Here is a 22,839-nt window from a genome sequence, read left to right as displayed (position 1 = left end):
CTGGCATTTTGTTTTGCATTATTATGCAAAACCAACTTTTCTTTACCTTCTGGTACCTGCTGATTCCACTACCGCACCTTAAGTTGGAGTCAAATATAATGACAATGAAGTCCATTCTATTCTATTCTATTGTCATACCTGGGTGAAGTCTTGTCTAGGTTTCGTCTGGTTTCAGGTTGTTTTGTCATTTCCTGTTCTATTTTGAAATGCTGACTCTCCCTCTCGTTTCCGATCACTTGCCCTTCCTCCTGTATCACTGGTCTGACGTCTTTCCTGATTGCCTGATTGTGCCCACCTGTGTCCACCCTCCCTCTTGTGTCCTCCTCCTGTCCTGTGCCAGAGTGTTTGGTATCTTCTTGTGCGTACCTCCAGCGTTCCTTTGCCACAGTCTTGTCTACAGCCATAGCCACGTTTTGTGTACCTCTCTGATCCACGGGAGATTCTTTGTTTGTAAACTTTTGTCAGGTAAGATTAGCTTCCTAGCATCACCTCCGTTGGAGCGCTTTTTGTGGTATTTGGTAGTTTTTGTTCTTAGCCCCTTTTTCCCACCGTAGCCGGAGCGTTTTGAGTTGTTAATATTTTTGTTAGTTTAGTGGTCAGGTTACCGTATTTTTCGGAGTATAAGTCGCAACGGCCGAAAATGCATAATAAAGAAGGGAAAAAACATATAAGTCGCACTGGAGTGTAAGTGTAAGGAAATGTATTTGATAAAAGCCAACACCAAGAATAGACATTTGAAAGGCAATTTAAAATAAATAAAGAATAGTGTTCTGAAGGTTTGCATATTTGTGTAAATTGTCCCTTTTAGTTTTATATATGGATAATTTCTGTTAAGGGATTATTATTATTATTTGTTTCCATTTCATACGTGTTGTTTGGGAAGGTGAAATGTATTTCCTTTAAGTTGTTTAACCGTTGCTGCGGTTACGGTTGCCATGGTTACAGGCACTTCCGTTTCCGCCGGCAGGTAGAAAAAAAGTGTATAAAAGAGCTCCGGTATTGACAGGAAGCGGAGCGTCGGTAATACTACCCGGGAGAGAGAGTTCACCGCAGTTACAGATCGGAAAAGTAACTACTGTAAGCTTCTTATTTAAGTGTGTTATAAGTGACAGTTAAGTGCCATTGCACTAGTTTAAGGACGTTTTGGGCGCTTCACGTTGCCAGTGGAGGTGAAGCGCATTGCTAACCGCTAGTTAGCTCACCGCAGCGCGCACCTGTGTTTGCGTGCTGCCCGGTGACTTCACGAACGGCAGGTTCAGTCACGTTTGGACTAAGTTTATTGAAGAGACACTCTCCCCTGGGACTATCTATTGTTTGGAGAGCGAGCGTGAACATTGTAGAGTTTAGTTGTGTGCTATCGTGGCTACCTTGCTGCGAGGGAAGTGGACAGCGCGAGGTACGAGTGTTAGTGGCTCGCGCTCACGGGCTAGTCGGCAGAGAGGTGACCCAGGACGAGGCTGGTTCTCCTCTCGCTCCAGACTAGACTCGTGAGGGAGCTAAGAGGAAGCACGGCCGAGCCCCCCCCTCCTTCTCTACTCTACAACGGGAGGTGTCCCCCCTTCTCCAACGCCCCCTTTGTATCCAGCATTTGCAACTCACCCCACCCCACACCTACGTGCACCAACGATCAGCAGGACCACAACAGACTATCTTCTGGCCCAGCCAAGGGGCCCAGGTTGGACTGTGTGTGTGTGTTGTGTAATTGGTTTAGTGCGGGAGGTTTTATTGGGGAGGTAGCGTGTGAGTGGGGATGAGTGTATGAGTGTAATCAATGTGTTTATTATTGTCTGGTTATTGTATGTTATATGGTATATAGTAAATTGGTTAACTATATAAGTGGTGTCCTCTCACTCTCTCTGAGACTAGCTTCATTGGGTAAATAGTGAAAATTAGAGCATCCCCCTAAAGTAAATATACAGTCCTTTACAGGCTCCCGAACAAATAGTGAACAACAGGCTGAATAAGTGTACGTTATATGAGGCATAAATAACCAACTGAGAACGTGCCTGGTATGTTAACGTAACATATTATGGTAAGAGTCATTCAAATAACTATAACATATAGAACATGCTATACGTTTACCAAACAATCTGTCACTCCTAATCGCTAAATCCCATGAAATCTTATACGTCTAGTCTCTTACGTGAATGAGCTCAATAATATTATTTGATATTTTACGCTAATGTGGTAATAATTTCACACATAAGTCGCTCCTGAGCATAAGTCGCACCCCCGGCCAAACTATGAAAAAACTGTGATTTATAGTCCGAAAAATACGGTAGATGTGTTTTGATAGCCTGTTTTGTTTTCTCCCGTTTTGGACCCCTCCCCTTGTGAGAATAAATAACTGTCTGAAATCCTGCATCTCTGTTCAGAGTCCTAGTCTGGTCGTGACACGGATCTGTATTTGGGATCTGCATAAGTACTGGAAATTTGCGTGCGTCCGCCATTGTAGTTCATGCTGACACCGTAGTCGATGAGCTTCTTCTTTTTCTCGATTTTCTTGTTATGGGACATTCATCCTCCGCTGTTGCCATTTCTAATAGAAAGTAGCATAAAGTACTTACTTATATCTGTCAGTAGACTAGCTATCAAAGCGCTAAAAAGTAATAAGTTTACATAATTCAGCCACGGAACTTTAGTTGTTAGAGGGTTCCAGTCGGACGGTTTTTCACGGGACACATTTCCGGCGTTGTTGTTGCACTAGTGAGCCACGGATGAGGAGATGCTGCTCCGTTATTGATTGAAGTAAAGTGTGAATGTCATTAAATCAGTTAGCTCCATCTTTTGACACTTCTTCCACTCCCGTCCTTGCACGCTACACCGCTACAACAAAGATGACGGGGAGAAGACGTTGCCGAAGGTGAACCACGTAAATAAGACCGCCCACAAAAAGCCGCATCCTGAAGCGACTGTCAGAAAGCGACTTGAAGATATGTAAAACATCTATGCAACATTTTGAGCGCTTTACATGTTATGTAGACTAGAGATGTCCGATAATATCGGCCTGCCGATATTATCGGCCGATAAATGCGTTAAAATGTAATATCGGAAATTATCGGTATTGGTTTTTTTATTATCTGTATCGTTTTTTTTATTATTATTATTTTTTTTTTATTAAATCAACATAAAAAACACAAGATACACTTACAATTAGTGCACCAACCCAAAAAACCTCCCTCCCCCCATTTCTTTCTGTTATCAATATTCTGGTTCCTACATTATACATCAATATATATCAATACAGTCTGCAAGGGATACAGTCCGTAAGCACACATGATTGTGCGTGCTGCTGGTCCACTAATAGTACTAACCTTTAACAGTTAATTTTACTCATTTTCATTCATTACTAGTTTCTATGTAACTGTTTTTATATTGTTTTACTTTCTTTTTTATTCAAGAATTTTTTTTTAATTTAGTTATCTTATTTTATTATTTTTTTTAAAAAGTACCTTATCTTCACCATACATGGTTGTCCAAATTAGGCATGATAATGTGTTAATTCCAAGACAGCATATATCGGTTGATATCGGTATCGGTAATTAAAGAGTTGGACAATATCGGAATATCGGATATCGGCAAAAAGCCATTATCGGACATCCCTAATGTAGACCACAAGTGTTTTACATTTAGAAAAAAAAATATATAATAATATGACTCCTTTAATGCGCCTTATAATCCGGTGTGCCTTTTGTATGAAAATAGACCTGACTAGACCTGCCCATCGTCAGTGCGCCTTATAATCCGGAAAATACGGGGTTTCATATATTTAATAGATTGTACAATATTGTTAAAAAAAACTACATTTACCGGTTATAACGTCTGATGCCTTTTATTTGTGCAATTTTCATTTTCTACCTTTTCATACTTTTTAAAAACCCTGCGGACATCCTGTACAATGGCAGCATTCATCATGTGGAAAACTGCTGCCATAAAACTTCTCTATTAGCAGTAGTAGTAGTTTTTGTATCACACATTTTTAAAGGTCAGCTTATCAGGACAAACATTTAGAGTATTTCTGCGTCCTAGGTTGCCATATTTTTTATGTGCAGTATATTATCAATTTATTGTTCTGAGACTTGCATCCTGCTTGTTCTTTCTTTGTTTAGTTTTGGCTATCATGACCCGTGTTCTCTTGAGTGGCTTCAGGCAGAGTTGTTGTGTTCCTGCAAACTGATTTACCGCTGATACTGACAGCCTGAAATAGCATCCTGGTCCTGAAGTGACTGCACTCTCCTCTAAATTTGCAGTGCGCTTGCATCGCTGACATTTGCAATGTGATTAAACTGGGACAGTTTTAATCATATCAGCGGGTGTGTCGTTAATGATTCATGTTAATTATGATTTAGGTATGGAAGCTGTTCATGTCCCCTTATCTCTCATTAACCTGCCTGTTGTCACTTTCAAATCAACGCTAAAAATGGAACACAATCCATTGCTCTATTAGGACTCCACCATCAGGGGGACTAATGTTAAACATTAAAGGCCTGATGTATTAAAGGTCTGTGTCTACTAGAACACATGCAAACCTGATAGCACACGCAAAGCTGAACTACTAAATGTGTGCAAATTGGATTGTGTCTGTTAAGTGAGCAGAATAAGGCGTCTGTCTTCCTTAAAATGCAAAGTATATGCTGATGTTATATACGGGAGGAGAAGATGCAACTATAATTATTTAGCACGCGCAATGTGATTTATCAACACTCATCAACTTTTTAGGAGCACTATTTTGCGTTTTAAGTGGGAAGCACGTGCAAACTGACAGTTTGACACACAGCTGCAGGATCAGTGCCCGCGCTGCAAAGACAGGTGAGAATCCTCCGTCCTTCGTGTGTGCGTCAACATATTTCGATGGACAGAAATTTAAAAAAAATATTAGATATATCGCCTACTCAGCAACATCATTTTATAGTTTTATAGCTGCTAGAGCAGGGGTCGGCAACCCGCGGCTCCGGAGCCGCATGCGGCTCTTTGACCACTCTGATGCGGCTCAGCTGCATACTTGCCGACCCCCCGATTTTCCCAGGAGACTTGTGGATCTCAGTGCTTCTCTATGAAAACTCCAAGGGCAATTATAATCCTATTTTCACTCTAATTACTAAATTAAGGACGTGCCCTAAATGCACTGCAGTAATTGTCCTCAATAGCATTTACAAACAGCGTGCCAGCCCGGCCACATGTTGTATGTAGCTTTTACTTGCACACGTAGGAGACAGCAAAGCATACTTACTCATCAGCCACACAGCTTACACTGACGGTAGTGTAACACAACACAACCAATACCCAGAATCCCATGCAGCCCTAACTCTTCCGGTCTAGGTTATACACCCCCGCTACCACCAACCCCCACCCCCCACACATGCGTCGGTTGAGCGGAAGAGTTAGGGCTGCATGGGATTCTGGGTATTTGTTGTGTTGTGTTTATGTTGTGTTACAGTGCAGATGTTCTCCAGAAATGTGTTTGTCATTCTTTCTCGGTGTGGGTTCAAAGTGTGGCGCATATTTGTAACGTAACAGTGTTAAAGTTGTTTTGTACGGCTACCGTCAGTGTAAGCTGTGTGGCTGTTGAAGTAGTACGCCTTGCTGTCACTTACGTGAGCAGGCTGAAGTTGCCTTCTACATGTGGTCGAGCAGGCACACTGTTTGGGCAGACTGTAGAGGGCGCCAAAAGCAGTGCCATCACGCCCTGATATTCGGGAGTCTCCCGGAATTAATGAGAGGGTTGGCAAGTATGACGCTATCAAGCGCCATTCATTCAAAACTCGCGGGCCATCAAATTTCCACATTGAAGTGCGTGCCGGTGCGTGTGTCTGAGACCCCTGGTTAACATAGCACAAAGCAATTTAAGCTTTGTATGCGGTGTTTTTCATTTTAAATTTAAATTTTTTTTTGTGGCTCCCATTATTTTCTTTAATTTGTGAAATTTGCCAAAATGGCTCTTTGAGTGGTAAAGGTTGCCGACCCCTGTGCTAGAGGATTTAAGGGGCTGAATAAAACAAATTTAATTGATGCTGTTTTGTGTCCTTTAGTATTTTTTAAATGACATCCGTTTTATTCAAATAGAATATTCATTATTAAAATATTTCTTCATGTGCATAAAAAGTGGTCCATGTCTCCTGCTGGTTTGAAAAGATAGCAAAAAGTAACAGATAAGAGTATGATAACATGAATGTTCAGAAAATGTGTCTCCGTGGTGAGGCCACGTATAGTGCGCGCTAGGGTTGTACAGTATACCGGTATTAGTATACTACCGCGATACTAATAAATCATATTCGGTACTATACCGCCTCTAAAAAGTACCGGCCCCCAACGCCCCGCCCCCCCTATCGTCGTCACGTCGCGTCATTGTTGGTTTATGAGAAGAGGAGCATGTTCGACAGTGCACAATCACGGAGTACTTACAAGCAGACACAGTGTGTAGACAGAAACGGGAGAACGGACGCATTTTGGCTTAAAAACTGACGATAAAGGTGAAGCTATAACACTGAAACGCCCTCAGGAAGAGGTGCTTTAAGACATGGCTAGCTAGCTAGCGGCTAAAGTCCATCCGCAGTCTGCAGTGTTTTAGCTACTTCTAAATCACTAATCCTCGCCTCCATGGCGACAAATAAAGTAAGTTTCTTGCAAGTATCATCCCTGCAGGACGAGGAATAGCTAAACATGCTTCACTACACACCGTAGCTCACCGGCGTCACAATATAAACAAACGCCATGGGTGGATCTACACCTGACATCCACTGTAATGATACCAAGTACAGGAGTGTATCTAGTCGATACTACTATGATTACGTCAATATTTTTTTTTAAATCACAGAATCTTCTTTCGTTTTGTTTTTTTCAATTTATATTAGGTTTATAAACTCAGACAATACGTCCCAGGACACATGAGGACTTTGAATATGACCAATGTATGATCCTGTAACTACTTGGTATCGGATCGATACCTAAATTTGTGGTATCATCCAAAACTAATGTAAAGTATCAAAAAACAGAAGAATAAGTGATTATTACATTTTAACAGAAGTGTAGATAGAACATGTTAAAAGAGAAAGTAAGTACATATTAACAGTAAATGAACAAGTAGATATATATATCGGTATAGCTCGGTTGGTAGAGTGGCCGTGCCAGCAACTTGAGGGTTCCAGGTTCGATCCCCGCTTCCGCCATCCTAGTCCCTGTCGTTGTGTCCTTGGGCAAGTCACTTTACCCACCTGCTCCGAGTGCCACCCACACTGGTTTCAATGTAACTTACATACTGGGTTTCACTATGTAAAGCGCTTTCAGTCACTAGAGAAAAGCGCTATATAAATATAATTCACTTCACTTCATTTTCTACCACTTGTCCCTCATAATGTTGACAAAATAATAGAATGATAAATGACACAATATGTTACTGCATATGTCAGCAGACTAAATTAGGAGCCTTTGTTTGCTTACTTACTACTAAAAGACAAGTTGTCTTGTATGTTCACTATTTTATTTAAGGACAAATTTGCAATAAGAAACATATGTTTAATGTACCCTAAGATTTTTTTGTTAAAAAAAAGCCAATAATGCCATTTTTTTGTGGTCCCCTTGATTTAGAAAAGTACCGAAAAGTATTGAAATACATTTTGGTACCAGTACCAAAATATTGGTATCGGGACAACACTACCGTCAGTATATCCCAGGGCATCTGTGGCTACAAATGTAGCTTACCACCACCAGGTGTGAATGAATGATGGGTTCCCACTTCTCTGTGAGCCCTTTGAGTATCTAATAATAGAAAAGCGCTATATAAAATCTAATCCATTATTATTATTATTGTTATTACTAGAGATGTCCGATAATATCGGCCTGCTGATATTATCAGCCGATTAATGCTTTAAAATGTAATATCAAAAATTATCGGTATCGTTTGTTTTATTATCGGTATAATTTTTTGTATTTTTTTTAATTTTTTATTAAATCCACATAAAAAACACAAGATACACTTACAATTAGTGCACCAACCCAAAAAACCTCCCTCCCCCATTTACACTCATTCACACAAAAGGGTTGTTTCTTTCTGTTATTAATGTTCTGGTTCCTACATTATATATCAATATATATCAATACAGTCTGCAAGGGATACAGTCCGTAAGCACACATGATTGTGCTGGTCCACTAATAGTACTAACCTTTAACAGTTAATTTTACTCATTTTCATTAATTACTAGTTTCTATGTAACTGTTTTTATATTGTTTTACTTTCTTTTTTATTCAAGAAAATGTTTTTAATTTATTTATCTTGTTTTCTTTTATTTTTTATTTTTTTAAAAGGACCTTATCTTCACCATACCTGGTTGTCCAAATTAGGCATAATAATGTGTTAATTCTATGACTGTATATATCGGTATCGGTTGATATCGGTATCGGTAATTAAGAGTTGGACAATATCGGAATATCGGATATTGGCAAAAAAGCCATTATCGGACATCCCTAATTATTACTACTGTGTACCCAGCCAGAAGACTGAAAAAACCCCGGTCAACAGAGACATACGACTCGTACTTCCTGATTCAGTACAAAGATTCGGATCACTAACCCGGGTGATTCAGAAACTTATAACAAAATGTGTTCCACTGTACCTGGGACAAAGGACAATGACTTATGCTGCTGGACGGCGGTAAACTCACCCATGCGGACGGAGGAGAGCACGGGGGTCTGACTCAGCGAGCGTGGCGGCATGTTGGCTAGCAAGAAGGAGGACAGGAAGTGTATCGACAGCAGCAGTGCTGGCAGAGCCGGCATCTTCTACTGCTCCTCATGGAGAACGGTCTGCTGGCTGCCTGTACCGCCACCTGCAGGAGAGGAGGACACGCCGCACGTTAGCGTACCTCGTCGTTGACATTGTTTGAAATTGGTCACCTTTGTTCACAACTATACGTCACGCTCATAGCGGGGCTAGGGAGAAGAGATTTACTGTCATGTCAGTGTGACGCAAGCTCGGCCAGTTGCACGCCTGTCTCATCATAAAATATGAGTCCTCTTCAAGTCTCCTGCGGAAAGTCAGTCTTTTGGAAGTGGCAGGGTTCAGCCTGGAAGAGATCTCCAGAGGCAGTTCAAAGACAACACCACAACAAACACGCAGGCTCTCAAAGGCAGCTTCCTCAAATGCATACACATCGCGTCGTCACAAAGTAGACGGACGCGTCGGGTGGACAAGTTTTCACGACCGCCAATTGAACCAGGGAGTGCAGTAGGAGTAGCGAGGAGGGTCACCTTTGACCTTTACAGGGAGGGAGTGGACAATGACCAGCGTGGACCATTTTACACAGACACTGCCCTCGCACAATAAAGCATCACAGTATGTGTACGCTTCATAAGGCTGACCAACACGCCGGATTGTAGTCAGCTGGAGGCGTGTCTTAATGAAATTAAACAATGGATGTCCACTAACTTTTTGCAACTCAACGCTAAGAAAACGGAAATGCTGATTATCGGTCCTGCTCAACACCGACATCTATTTAATAATACCACCTTAACATTTGACAACCAAACAATTAAACAAGGCGACTCGGTAAAGAATCTGGGTATTATCTTCCACCCAACTCTCTCGTTTGAGTCACACATTAAGAGTGTTACTAAAACGGCCTTCTTTTATCTCCGTAATATCGCTAAAATTCATTCCATTTTGTCCACAAGCGATGCTGAGATCATTATCCATGCGTTCGTTACATCTCGTCTCGATTACTGTAACGTTTTATTTTCGGGCCTCCCTATGTCTAGCATTAAAAGATTACAGTTGGTACAAAATGCGGCTGCTAGACTTTTGACAAAAACAAGAAAGTTTGATCATATTACGCCTATACTGGCTCAGTTGCACTGGCTTCCTGTGCACCTAAGATGCGACTTTAAGGTTTTACTACTTACGTATAAAATATTACACGGTCAAGCTCCTGCCTATCTTGCCGATTGTATTGTACCATATGTCCCGGCAAGAAATCTGCGTTCAAAGAACTCCGGCTTATTAGTGATTCCCAGAACCCAAAAAAAGTCTGCGGGCTATAGAGCGTTTTCTATTCGGGCTCCAATATTATGGAATGCCCTCCCGGTAAAAGTTAGAGATGCTACCTCAGTAGAAGCATTTAAGTCCCATCTTTTCATTTCATTTCATTTTCATTTTCATGTTTATTTCGAATATGTAGACAAAAAAAAAAAAAAAAAAATTTTGAAAAAAAAAAACAACAAAAAAGCCATTCAAGAATGAATAACAAAAACAACAATAATAATAATAATAATAGTAATAATAAAAAGCAAAAGAAACAAGAAATGAAAATAAACATTTAATGTAAACATATCCGAAAAGGAGTGAGAAGAAGTAAAAACTTATGTACTCCCACCCCTCTTATTACTTACTGTATGTTTAATAATAATAATAATAATAATAGTATATAAAAATGTTATGTCACATAAATACATATACACACATAAGTACGTACACATATATACATACATACACACATACATATATATATATATACATATACATATACATACATGTACATCCACAACACACATTTAACAACTATGAATGTGACACAACAGCGTGTATACATAGTATACATATACATACACATACAAACCCACTGACTCTTAGTGCAGTTCACTATATCCTGTGAACAATATATTTTTGTACATTCTTTTAAAAACATTGATGCTTGGACTTTGCTTATGTACTTCGCTCAGATTGTTCCACAACTTGACACCTGTGATGGAAATGCGAAAACTTTTCATGGTGGAATTTCTCATCTGAATTTTAAAATTGAGTTCTCTCCTCAAACTATGCCCCCCCTCACGTTCACTAAACATGTTTTGAATGTTCAGTGGTAACAAATGGTTCCTAGCACTGTACATAGTTATTGCTGTTTGATATGAGACAATGTCGGTGAATTTTAATAATTTAGACTGTAGAAATAGTGCATTGGTGTGTTCCAGATAGCCGACCTTGTGAATGGTCCTTACTGCTCTTTTTTGTAAAATGATTAGTGACTGTAACGAACTTTTGTAATTGTTACCCCAGACTTCAGTACAGTAGTTTAAGTATGGCAAGACTAAAGAACAGTAGAGAGTGTGGAGTGACTTATGATCCAGAACCTGCTTTGCTTTGTTTATGACTGCTATACTTCTTGCTACTTTGTATTTTACATGTGTAATATGTGCTTTCCAGCTGAGCTTGTCGTCAATTGTTACACCAAGGAATTTGATTGTGTGCACTTGCTCAATAGCCACCCCATCAATTTCTATATTCAACTGTGTGTTTAACCTGAACCTGCCAAAGAACATAAACTTGGTCTTGCTCACATTCAAAGATAATTTGTTCCAGTCAAACCATAATTTCAGTTTATACAACTCTTCATTTATGTTCTTTTGTAATATATCTAGATCATCACCAGAGCAAAAAACATTAGTGTCATCTGCGAAAAGTACCATAGACAGCAATTTGGATACTTGGCAAATATCATTTATGTACAGTATAAAAAGTTTTGGTCCCAATACTGACCCCTGGGGGACTCCACAAGCAATGTCCAAGCAATTTGAGCTATGGTTTCCCAGCTTCACAAACTGTTTCCGTCTGTCCAAATAGCTTTTTATCCAGTCTATTGCCATACCTCTTATACCAATTTTCTCCAGTTTATTAATTAATATATTGTGATTGATAATGTCAAAAGCTTTTCTGAGGTCAATGAAGATGCCAATTGCATATTGATGATTATCAATTGCGTCTGTGATTCTTTCAATGGATTCCATCAATGCCTGAGAAGTTGATCTTTTAGTTCTAAAACCATATTGACTCTCTGAGAGTACATTATTTTTTTCCAGGAATGAATCTAATCTGCTATTAAAAAGTTTCTCCAATATTTTTGAAAATTGAGGCAGTAGTGAGACAGGTCTGTAGTTTGTGAAGAGGTGTTTGCTACCATTTTTATACAGTGGAATGACCTTTGCTATTTTCATTTGATTTGGAAATGAACCGGTTTGAAACGATAAATTGCAAATGTGAGTAAGTGGCTTAGAAATCCCCTCAATGACCAGTTTGACCAATGACATGTCAATATCATTAAAATCTGTTGATTGTTTGTTTTTACAGTTTTTTACTATGTCCAATATTTCCTTCTCTTCGACTCTCTCAAGGAACATTGAGCATGGATTTCTCTTCACCAGATCCCCCATATGCTCTCCTTCCACCCCTCGATCCATAATTTTACTCTCTAGATCAGGGCCTACTTTAACAAAAAAGTGATTGAAGCGATCTGCCACCTCCTCCATATTGTAATTTTCAATATCATCTTCTTTGAAATATTTAGGTAAGCTGTTTTGTTTGACACCATCTCTTATTATACTGTTTAATATGTTCCATATCCCTTTTATATTATCTTTATTACGCTCTAGTTTATTCTTGTAGTATTCTTTTTTACTTATCCTTATAATACTGATTAACTTATTTTTATATTTTTTTATATTTATCCTCAGCTTCTTTGGTTCTCTGTCTAATAAAATTCCTGTATAATGCATTTTTCTTTTTACAAGCATTTTGCAAACCTTTCGTTAACCATGGACAGTTATCAAATGCTCTTGTTTTGTTGTATTCTTTGATTGGACAATGTTTATCATACTTTGACTTAAATATTTCCAAAAATATATTATAAGCACTGTCCACATCTTTTTCATTATAAATCATATCCCAGTTCAGTGATACTAGATCCTGTATTAACATATTAATTGATTTGTCTGTCTTTATTCGCCTAAATATTTTTTGTTTACCTGTCCTATTCTTATAAACATAATCAATTACCGTAAATACCGGCAGGTGGTCGGTAATATCGCAGACTAATAACCCACTTATTTTGTTATCAATTACATTGGTAAATATGTTGTCTATGAGAGTGGCACTGTGAGATGTAATTCTACTGGGTCTAGTGATTGAAGGAAGTAGGCACATACTGTGTATTGTATTTATAAAATCCTCTGTGCTTTTATGATTGCTATGTTTCAATATATCTATGTTAGTATCTCCACATATAAATATATTTTTATTACCTATTCCTGAGAACATGCCTCCCATCCAGTCCTTAAAAGTATCAATACTTGAATCGGGCGCCCTGTATACACAACTGATTAGCATATTTTTTTTGTTTTCCATGCAAATCTCAATTGTAATGCATTCGAGAAGGTTATCAACCACCTGTGACATAGCCTCTACAATCTTGAAATTGAAATTTGTATCCACATAAATTGCTACTCCTCCTCCACCCTTGTTAATTCTGTTTTTATAAGTAAGTTCATAGCCATCCATCTCAAAGTCCATTCCCCTTTCCTTGTTGAACCAAGTTTCAGATATTGCTATGATATTGAATGGTTGTGAGAATGAGTACAAATAGTTCTTAATGGATTTAAAGTTTGTATATAGACTTCTACCATTAATGTGAATAATAGATAACTTCCCATCTGCTTTGATGTTGTGATTATACTGTTCAGTAGTGTAGTATTTACAAGAGTTATTAATGTTGGAAAAGAAATTTATATCTGGGTCAATGTCCAGTTCCAAGTCCAGTGTGTTGTGCTCATAGTGATCCAATGTGTTAAATGCAGTAAATTGTTCATAGTCCATTATCCGCTGATTTAGATGACTGTCGTCACCCATTGTAGCGAAAGTCATATTGTTGTGTGACATGGTGTGTCTTAAAACTCATTTGTATATTCTAGCCTTTAAATAGACTCCCTTTTTAGACCAGTTGATCTGCCGTTTCTTTTCTTTTCTACTCTGCTCCGGGGTGGACCGCTAGCCTGTTCATCGGATGGGGACATCTCTACGCTGCTGACCCGTCTCCGCTCGGGATGGTTCCTGCTGGCCCCACCACGGACTGGACTTCCGCTGATGTGTTGGACTTTCACAATATTATGTCAGACCCACTCGACATCCATTGCTTTCGGTCTCCCCTAGAGGGGGGGGGGGGGGGGGTTACCCACATATGCGGTCCTCTCCAAGGTTTCTCATAGTCATTCACATTGACGTCCCACTGGGGTGAGTTTTCCTTGCCCGTATGTGGGCTCTGTACAGAGGATGTCGTTGTGGCTTGTACAGCCCTTTGAGACACTTGTGATTTAGGGCTATATAAATAAACATTGATTGATTGATAATGCATAATGCTTTGAGAAAGCACAGGAGGTAAGTAAGGCACTTTTGAAGGCATCGTGGCCTCACTGGATAGATCCTATCGACAAATACTACACAAAACCGAGAGATTGTGACAACAACGATGTCATCAAATTAATATGTAATACATCTTCCGCCTGAATGCAGCTGAGATAGGCTCCAGCGACCCCAAAAAGGGACAAGCGGTAGAAAATGGATGGATGGATGGACAACATACAGTATATCCAGTGTTGGGACTAACGCGTTACTAAGTAACGCGTTACTGTAACGCCGTTAGTTTCGGCGGTAACTAGTAATCTAACGCGTTATTTTTTATATGCAGTAACTCAGTTACCGTTACTGCATGATGCGTTACTGCGTTATTTGACGTTATTTTTATGTAGTATCGGCTAGAAACAGAAGATCTGAGTGTTTTATTGGAGCGCTCCGGTGGAAAAGAAGAGACGTGCTTTCTGTGGGTGGGGGAAAGCACGTCTCCCCGGTTTTGAGTGCATAAACCAGGCCTGGGTAATTATTTTGACTCAGGGGGGGCACATTTAGAGAAAAAAAATGTGTCTGGGGGCTATCTATGTATATATGTATATAAATACACACACACACACACACACACACACTAAAACTGTGACAATCTGCTGTACGATGTGTGTGTTTGGGTCCTATTTTTAGGAACACTAATACAAAACCTCACAATAATGTCTGATTGAAAGCTAAAAACGTTATGACAGAACGCCTTAAAAAACGGAATGGAATTTTTAATTTTGTACTGAGTGAGACACCCAGAATGTACATGAAAATAAAGAATGTGGGATTCACAATATTAACTATGAAGTATAAAACACTGAATATTGACAACATATGAACGTCACCCCCTCTCCATCGACATATTTTACAATCAAGCGAAACACAACAAAAATGCAACAAACACGGCGAAATAGGAATGCAAAGGGTAAAAAAAACCCACCTACAATCTGATATAATATCACTTTTCTTGCAGAACTTTGTTGTAAAAATCTCCTTCCATGTCTGTCCCTGACACCCGCATTTCAGGAAACTCTGTGGAAACAAACCATGCCCACATTGCTTGGTGCCTCCTCTGAGCTGCTGTGACTTAGATTACCATAGTAACTAATTAGATTACCATAGTAACTAGTATATCATGCAAAAGAGCAGATTCCAACCATTGAAATACTTTGTATAGTTCAAGACTTATGGTAATTTGAAAACATCACTGCACATCATAATGGCAGCTACACTTTCCATCTTAAAAAAATATATATATATATTTGGGAATGTCCGGCGGTCCAGATTGAAAAGCTTAACAGGCCGCATTCGGCCCCCAGGACTTAATTTGCCCAGGTCTGTACTAAAGTATGTGTACGCTTCATAATGCATAAAGCATTGAGAAAGCACAGGAGGTAAGTAAGGCACTTTTGAAGGCATCATGGCCTCACTGGATAGATCTTATCGACACATGCTAAACAAAACAAAGATTGTGACAACAACGTCATCAAATTAATATATAATACAACATATATCACACTTTTCTTTAAAAAGGCTTAAATAAAATGTTCCTATCTATTTGACTGTACCTATGGATATCTCCTTGGCTGATATTGACAGGCAGAGAACAAGTGAAAGTTAACTTTCAAAAGTGTTGTTAGCATTCTTCCGGTTTTGAGCGCATAAACCAGGGATGTCAAACTGGTTTTCATTGAGGGCCCCGTCGCAGTTATGGCTGCCATTAGAGGGCCGCTTGTAACAGCGAATAATGTATGAATATGCCTCTGGATTTCATTATTAATTATATAAATTGTTTTAAAGGCGTACTGAAATGATTTTTTAAAATTTAAACGGGAATAGCAGATCCATTCTATGTGTCATACTTGATCATTTCGCGATATTGCCATATTTTTGCTGAAAGGATTTAGTAGAGAAAATCGACGATAAAGTTCGCAACTTTTGCTCGCTAAAAAAAAAAACCTTGCCTGTACCGGAAGTAGCGTGACGTCACAGGAGCTAGTATTCCTCACAATTTTCCTTTGTTTACAATGGAGCAAGAGAGATTCGGAGCGACAAAGCGACGATTACCCCATTAATTTGAGCGAGGATGAAAGATTCGTAGATGAGGAACGTTACAGTGAAGGACTTGAGAGGCAGCGATGGACGTATCTTTTTTCGCTCTGACCGTAACTTAGGTACAAGCTGGCTCATTGGATTCCACACTCTCCTTTTTCTATTGTAGATCACAGATTTGTATTTTAAACCACCTCGGATACTATATCCTCTTGAAAATGAGAGTCGAGAACGCAAAATGGACATTCACAGTGACTTTTATCTCCAAGACAATACATCGGTGACACACTTAGCTACTGAGCTAACGTGCTAGCATCGTTCTCAAAATGAAGATAGAAACAAAATAAATAAACCCCTGACTGGAAGGATAGACAGAAGACCAACAATACTATTAAACCATGTACATGTAATTACACGGTTAAAAATTCTCAGCCTGGTAAGGCTTAACAATGCTGTTGCTAACGACACCAAGGCTAATTTAGCAACTTAGCAACCGGAACTCACAGAACTATGTACTCTCTCCTTTTTCTATTGTGTATCACGGATTTGTATTTTAAACCACCTCGGATACTATATCCTCTTGAAAATGAGAGTCGAGCACGCGAAATGGACATTTAAAGTGACTTTTATCTCCAAGACAATACATCGGTGACACACTTAGCTACTGAGCTAACGTGCTAGCATCGTTCTCAAATGAAGATAGAAACAAAAGAAATAAACCCCTGACTGGAAGGATAGACAGAAGATCAACAATACTATTAAACCATGTACATGTAACTACACGGTTAAAAATTCTCAGCCTGGTAAGGCTTAACAATGCTGTTGCTAACGACGCTAAGGCTAATTTAGCAACTTAGCAACCGGACCTCACAGAACTATGCTAAAAACATTAGCGCTCCACCTACGCCAGCCAGCCCTCATCTTCCCATCAACAGCCGTGCTCACCTGCGTTCCAGCGATCGACGGCGCGACGAAGGACTTCATCCGTGGGTTTGGCGGCAAGCATCGGCTAGGCGTAGTAAGTAGTCCTTGTTGTGTTGCTGTAAGTATTGTACTTAGCCGCTAAGACACCGATCGATCCCACCTACAACGTTCTTCTTTGCAGCCTCCATTGTTCATTAAACAAATTGCAAAAGATTCACCAACACAGATGTCTAGAATACTGTGGAATTTTGTCGAAGAAAACAGAGCTTTGTGTATTGTGTCCAATAGGGCCCAAACACTTCCGTGCATTTTATGACGTCACGCGCATAAATCATATCCAAAGGAGATTTTCAACCGGAAGTGTGGCGGGAATTTTAAAATGTCACTTTATAAGTTAACCCGGCCGTATTGGCATGTGTTGCAATGTTAAGATTTCATCATTGATATATAAACTATCAGAGTGCGTGGTCGCTAGTAGTGGCTTTCAGTAGGCCTTTAAGTAGACCGTCGATTTTACAGTAAAAATTTTACATTTACAACATTTTACTGTAAAATAGTGTTGTTTTTATTTTACAACATTTTACGGTAAATGGAAAAACAGCACCACTGTTTTTTTTTGGTTGGGGGGCAGTTTGCAGAAAAAGCTGGCAGCTTAGTTGCCAGAATTTTTGTGTTAAAGTGACATTGGTTTTTACAACATTATATTGTTAATGGAAAAACAGAAGAAAAAACAAATTTCTGGCAACTTAGCTGTCAGTTTTTCTGCCGTGAAACAAGATTTTATAGTAAAGATATGGCAGCTCAGTCAAAAGAATTTGAACGTAAAAAACTGGCAGTTTTTTTTCTATTTACAGTAATATGCTGTAAAGAACACCGTAATATGTATTGTCATTTTTATTAATTTGATGGGTAGTTTGTTGTAAAGTATTTTTATTTAGACAAAAACATTTTTGGAAAGTATGATAATATACTGTAATATTTGTTGCAATATTGGATACTATCAAAGTTTAAAATGTAAGCAATTTCAAGCAATACATATATTGTTTCCGTCAAAATGAAAAAAATCCATTACATTTAGTGAGAAAATATTACGTACTTTATTGACACATATCATTTCCAGGTGTTTGCGGGTCAGATAAAATGATGTCGCGGGCCGGATCTGGCCCCCGGGCCTTGAGTTTGACACCTGTGGCATAAGCCATGGCCCACATAACACACACGGAAGTTAGTTCTACGTCAGCTGCTAATAGCGATTTTCGAGGGTTCGCTACCAACGTTAGTTATCATTCAACGTATTTTCTGTCATAACAACAACATTAAGGAAAATTGTTAATTGCTTCTGTGGGACTGATTTTGTGCAAGTGTTCCAGGTGTGTACTCAGGGCCGGCCCGTGGCATAGGCCGTATAGGCAAATGCTAAGGGCGCCGTCCATCAGGGGGCGCCACGCCAGTGCCACAAATGTTGGAGAAAAAAAAAAAAAAAAGTTGGTACTATTATTTCTAAATACAAAAAAAAATCCCACGTTAATTAAAATGCAAAGTAAAGCCTATTTAATAGAAATATTATTTGTTACAACATTACGCCCCCCCCATCCCCCCGCACGGTGTGCCCCCTCTCTTCCCGTATCATGACTCTTACCACATCAACAAATCAACACAAGATGTCAAAACGGCCAAAACTGTCAGGTGCCCAGGGAAGAAAAAAGAGAAAAGAGGAGGAGAAACGAGAAAAAGACAGAGGTAGCAGGTAGGTAACGTTAGCCTACATGAAATTATTTGTCTGTTACTGAATGTGATAGTAACCTGTCTTTTTAGCATTAAGCTAATGTTACATGATTCGGCAATTGCTAATCAATAAATAGCTAGTTCTGTTTTAACGTCGGGTTAATATTGTGGAGGGGGCTAAATTGTTATGGAAAATAATAATGTAACGTTAGGTAATTACAGTACTCCCACCTTACATTCCTCAGGGACATTTGTATTAGATCTTTTAAGCAGATGTTTTTTGTTTACATTGTTATTGCCTTCTGGTTAGCTAATGTTTGCCCTGCAGGTAATAGTCACTTTTCCACCCCTTTATATATTAGGTATAGTTGTAAGCCTAGTTGTTAAAGTACACATCATTAATGTTAATCAAGCAATATCACATGAGAGGGAATACTGTTTTTTAATTTGAGCACTGCTGTGATTCGGTTAAAGATAATCATAACATAACATTCTCATATAATATGTTAATTTGATTTCTTTAAGTAAAAAAAAAGGTCAAAGACAAAGCTATTCGGTTTCTTGTGAGTATATACACTTCACTGCTGATGTGGGGGGGCGCCACCTAAAATCTTGCCTAGGGCGCCAGATTGGTTAGGGCCAGGCCTGTGTGTACTGTATGAGTGTACTAGTATCTTCGTTACAAACCTGAACACCAGACATGAGCAATTTTTATTCAATATTATTAGGAATCATGAAAAATCTAAACATTAAAATATGCATACACAGTAAGTTCTCTTAGGCTACTAATGGTAACATAATATGATTTTTGGTATAAAAATAAAATACTCAAAAAAACTGCAAACTGTCCCTTTAACTTTAAAATGTAATTAAATTCAATACTAAATAACCCACACATTTTGTCAGTTAATATTTTAAAAATATTTGTGTTTTTTGTGTCACTTATTGCTATTTTTGGGGGGGATTTAATACACTATTTAAAATCTTTCGTAATATATTTATTTCTCACATGGGTTATTATATATATATATATATATATATATATATATATATATATATATATATATATATATATATATATATATATATATATATATATATATATATATATATATTTCTTTAAATATTTGTTTTCTTAGCTGTTTTGCAAGTTTGTGGGTTAAAGGCCTACTGAAACCCACTACTAGCGACCACGCAGTCTGATAGTTTATATATCAATGATGAAATCTTAACATTATAACACATGCCAATACGGCCGGGTTAACTTATAAAGTGACATTTTAAATTTGCCGCTAAACTTCCGGTTCGAAACGCCTCTGAGGATGACGTATGCGCGTGACGTAGCCCGGGGAACACGGGTATGCCTTCCACATTGAAGCCAATACGAAAAAGCTCTGTTTTCATTTCATAATTCCACAGTATTCTGGACATCTGTGTTTGTGAATCTGTTGCAATTATGTTCATTGCATTATGGAGAAAGAAGCTGAGCAAGCAAAGAAGAAAGTTGTCGGTGCGAAACGGACGTATTTTTCGAACAAAGTCAGCAACAACAGTACACAGCCGGCGCTTCTTTGTTTACATTCCCGAAAGATGCAGTCAAGATGGAAGAACTCGGATAACAGAGACTCTAACCAGGAGGACTTTTGACTTCGATACACAGACGCCTGTAGAGAACTGGGACAACACAGACTCTTACCAGGATTACTTTGATTTGGATGACAAAGACGCAGACGTGCTACCGTGAGTATGCAGCTTTGGCTTCTAAACATTTGATCGCTTGACCGTATGTGCGCAACTTTTTTTTTGCGTATGTACGTAACTTTTTTTTAAAATATATAAGCTTTATGAACCTTGGGTTAGGTGAACGGTCTTTTGGGCTGAGTGATTGTGTGTGTTGATCAGGTGTTTGAATTGTATTGGCGTGTTCTATGGAGCTAGGAGCTAGCATAGGAGCTAGGAGTTAGCATAACAAAGACGTAGGTGTTTTTATGCAGGATTAATTTGTGGCATATTAAATATAAGCCTGGTTGTGTTGTGGCTAATAGAGTATATATATGTCTTGTGTTTATTTACTGTTGTAGTCATTCCCAGCTGAATATCAGGTCCCACCCGGCTCTCACAGCATCTTCCCTATCTGAATCGCTTCCACCCCCCACTAGTCCTTCACTTGCACTTTCCTCATCCACAAATCTTTCATCCTCGCTCAAATTAATGGGGAAATTGTCGCTTTCTCGGTCCGAATCTCTCTCACTTCATGCGGCCATCATTGTAAACAATAGGGAACTTTGCGTATATGTTCAACTGACTACGTCACGCTACTTCCGGTAGGGGCAAGCCTTTTTTTTATATCAGATACCAAAAGTTGCGATCTTTATCGTCGTTGTTCTATACTAAATCCTTTCAGCAAAAATATGGCAATATCGCGAAATGATCAAGTATGACACACAGAATGGATCTGCTATCCCCGTTTAAATAAAAAAAATTCATTTCAGTAGGCCTTTAAGCTTAATTTCTGACAAGCGTGAAAATTGCTTTTTTTTTTTTTTTTTTAAATCTCCACAGTCGGTCAATAAAATGAAACAAATTAATTGGGTTCAACTTTTTACCTTCTTCCATATGTTTTTATGTACATAATTTAATGTACGGTATATATATTCCTTATATGAAATAAATAAATGGAATTGTTTATTAAAACCTAATCATAAGCTCCCCTTGTATACATTTTTCCGTTTTAAAAAAAATAACATTTTTAATTAGTTTCAAAAACTGCAACATTTTTTTTTTTTTGCATTCATCCCTTACCCTTTTCTCTTCATTTTTTTTCTGCCAGCGCAATTATCGACCACCTCCTTTTTCCCCCCCTTTCCTGCACACCGTGACTTCCTCGGGTGCATTGTGGGGACAAAACGTGGACCGAGCGTGGAAAAAGCCTCCGCATGCCAGTGTTTTAAACTAACAACGCGAACCATACTGTGCAGATGGCCGCGCTGCCCTCATTACGCTTAGCCCGTCTCCGAGTGAATCGACGGCAGGCCTGGGCGTGAGGCCATCGGCGTGCGTGACACGTCGTGGAATAATGGCCGCGCTGTGGGAGTCGCCGTTTTGAATCAATATGGTGTATGTGTGCTGAAAAATACATGCATAATGACTGTATGGCTCAGTCCCCCCTGCTGTTGTTACATTTATGTGCACGTCCATACAGTCCACATGCACTAAAATGAGTTACGCAACTGATGATTAGTTTGACCCCACAGCGAGATCACCACTATGACTGCTGTACTTGTGTGTGTGTTTTGATGCAGTCACTGTGTGTCGGCGTATCGATCGGGTCCGGGGAGGATGGCCGAAGTGGCGGGCCCTCAGGTGCACTCAATCAAATCGATGGGTGAACCCATCACGAAGGAGCTCTGCGTTTTCCAGGGCGGCCATTTGATTGGCTATTACCGAGAGGCAGATTGCCAGTGTGACAAATAGGAGGCGACACCTTCTTCGACGAACGCCATGGAAGCGGCGGTCTTTCATTGTTATTGAGAGCTATTGACAGCATTAGCCGGAGAAAATAACTAGTATTCGAAGGAGACGGCGGGGGTGACAATGACGGAGGAAAGCTGCGTACGACTGGTGGGGACGGAGAGAAAAATTGAATGCAGAAGCCAGGAGATTGGAAAGTGTTTCGGTGTGGAATGAGGGAGACGCGCAGCAGGGTGGAGCTGGGAGAGAGAGGGAAAGTCAGCCATGTTGACATTATCTCCAATCAGAGGTGTGATGCTTCGTCATAGTTCTCCTGGTGTTAAGTTCGGCTGATTGGTGGGGAATGCTCTAGTCTACGTCAAATGTACCGCACATCACATGTTTGCACTTGCAAACATGTCTGAAAAGGAGTGGGAAGAAGCACAGTTAACTCTGTCCCTTTGCAATTTTTCAGAAAATACCATACA

The 22,839-nt window shown here is 39.3% G+C and overlaps 1 protein-coding gene across 2 annotated transcripts in view; it reads right to left on the bottom strand.

The window, feature by feature from the left end:
• The window catches only part of grik5 (glutamate receptor, ionotropic, kainate 5), a 459,142-nt gene that overhangs the window by 158,352 nt on the left and 277,951 nt on the right, over positions 1 to 22,839 (bottom strand). Inside the window, exon 3 of one of the 2 annotated variants that reach the window (XM_062063911.1) lies at positions 8,658 to 8,822. In XM_062063911.1, the coding sequence (XP_061919895.1) occupies positions 8,658 to 8,772 (115 nt within the window). In that variant the 5' untranslated portion in view covers positions 8,773 to 8,822. Of the gene's footprint in view, positions 1 to 8,657; positions 9,103 to 22,839 lie in introns of those variants that run through there. The other variant, XM_062063910.1, reaches the window with a different exon arrangement.

This window comes from Entelurus aequoreus, linkage group LG11 (assembly GCF_033978785.1).
Source record: "Entelurus aequoreus isolate RoL-2023_Sb linkage group LG11, RoL_Eaeq_v1.1, whole genome shotgun sequence".
In the NCBI taxonomy this organism is placed as follows: Eukaryota; Metazoa; Chordata; class Actinopteri; order Syngnathiformes; family Syngnathidae; genus Entelurus; species Entelurus aequoreus.
This window is presented reverse-complemented; position numbering and strand designations above follow the sequence as displayed.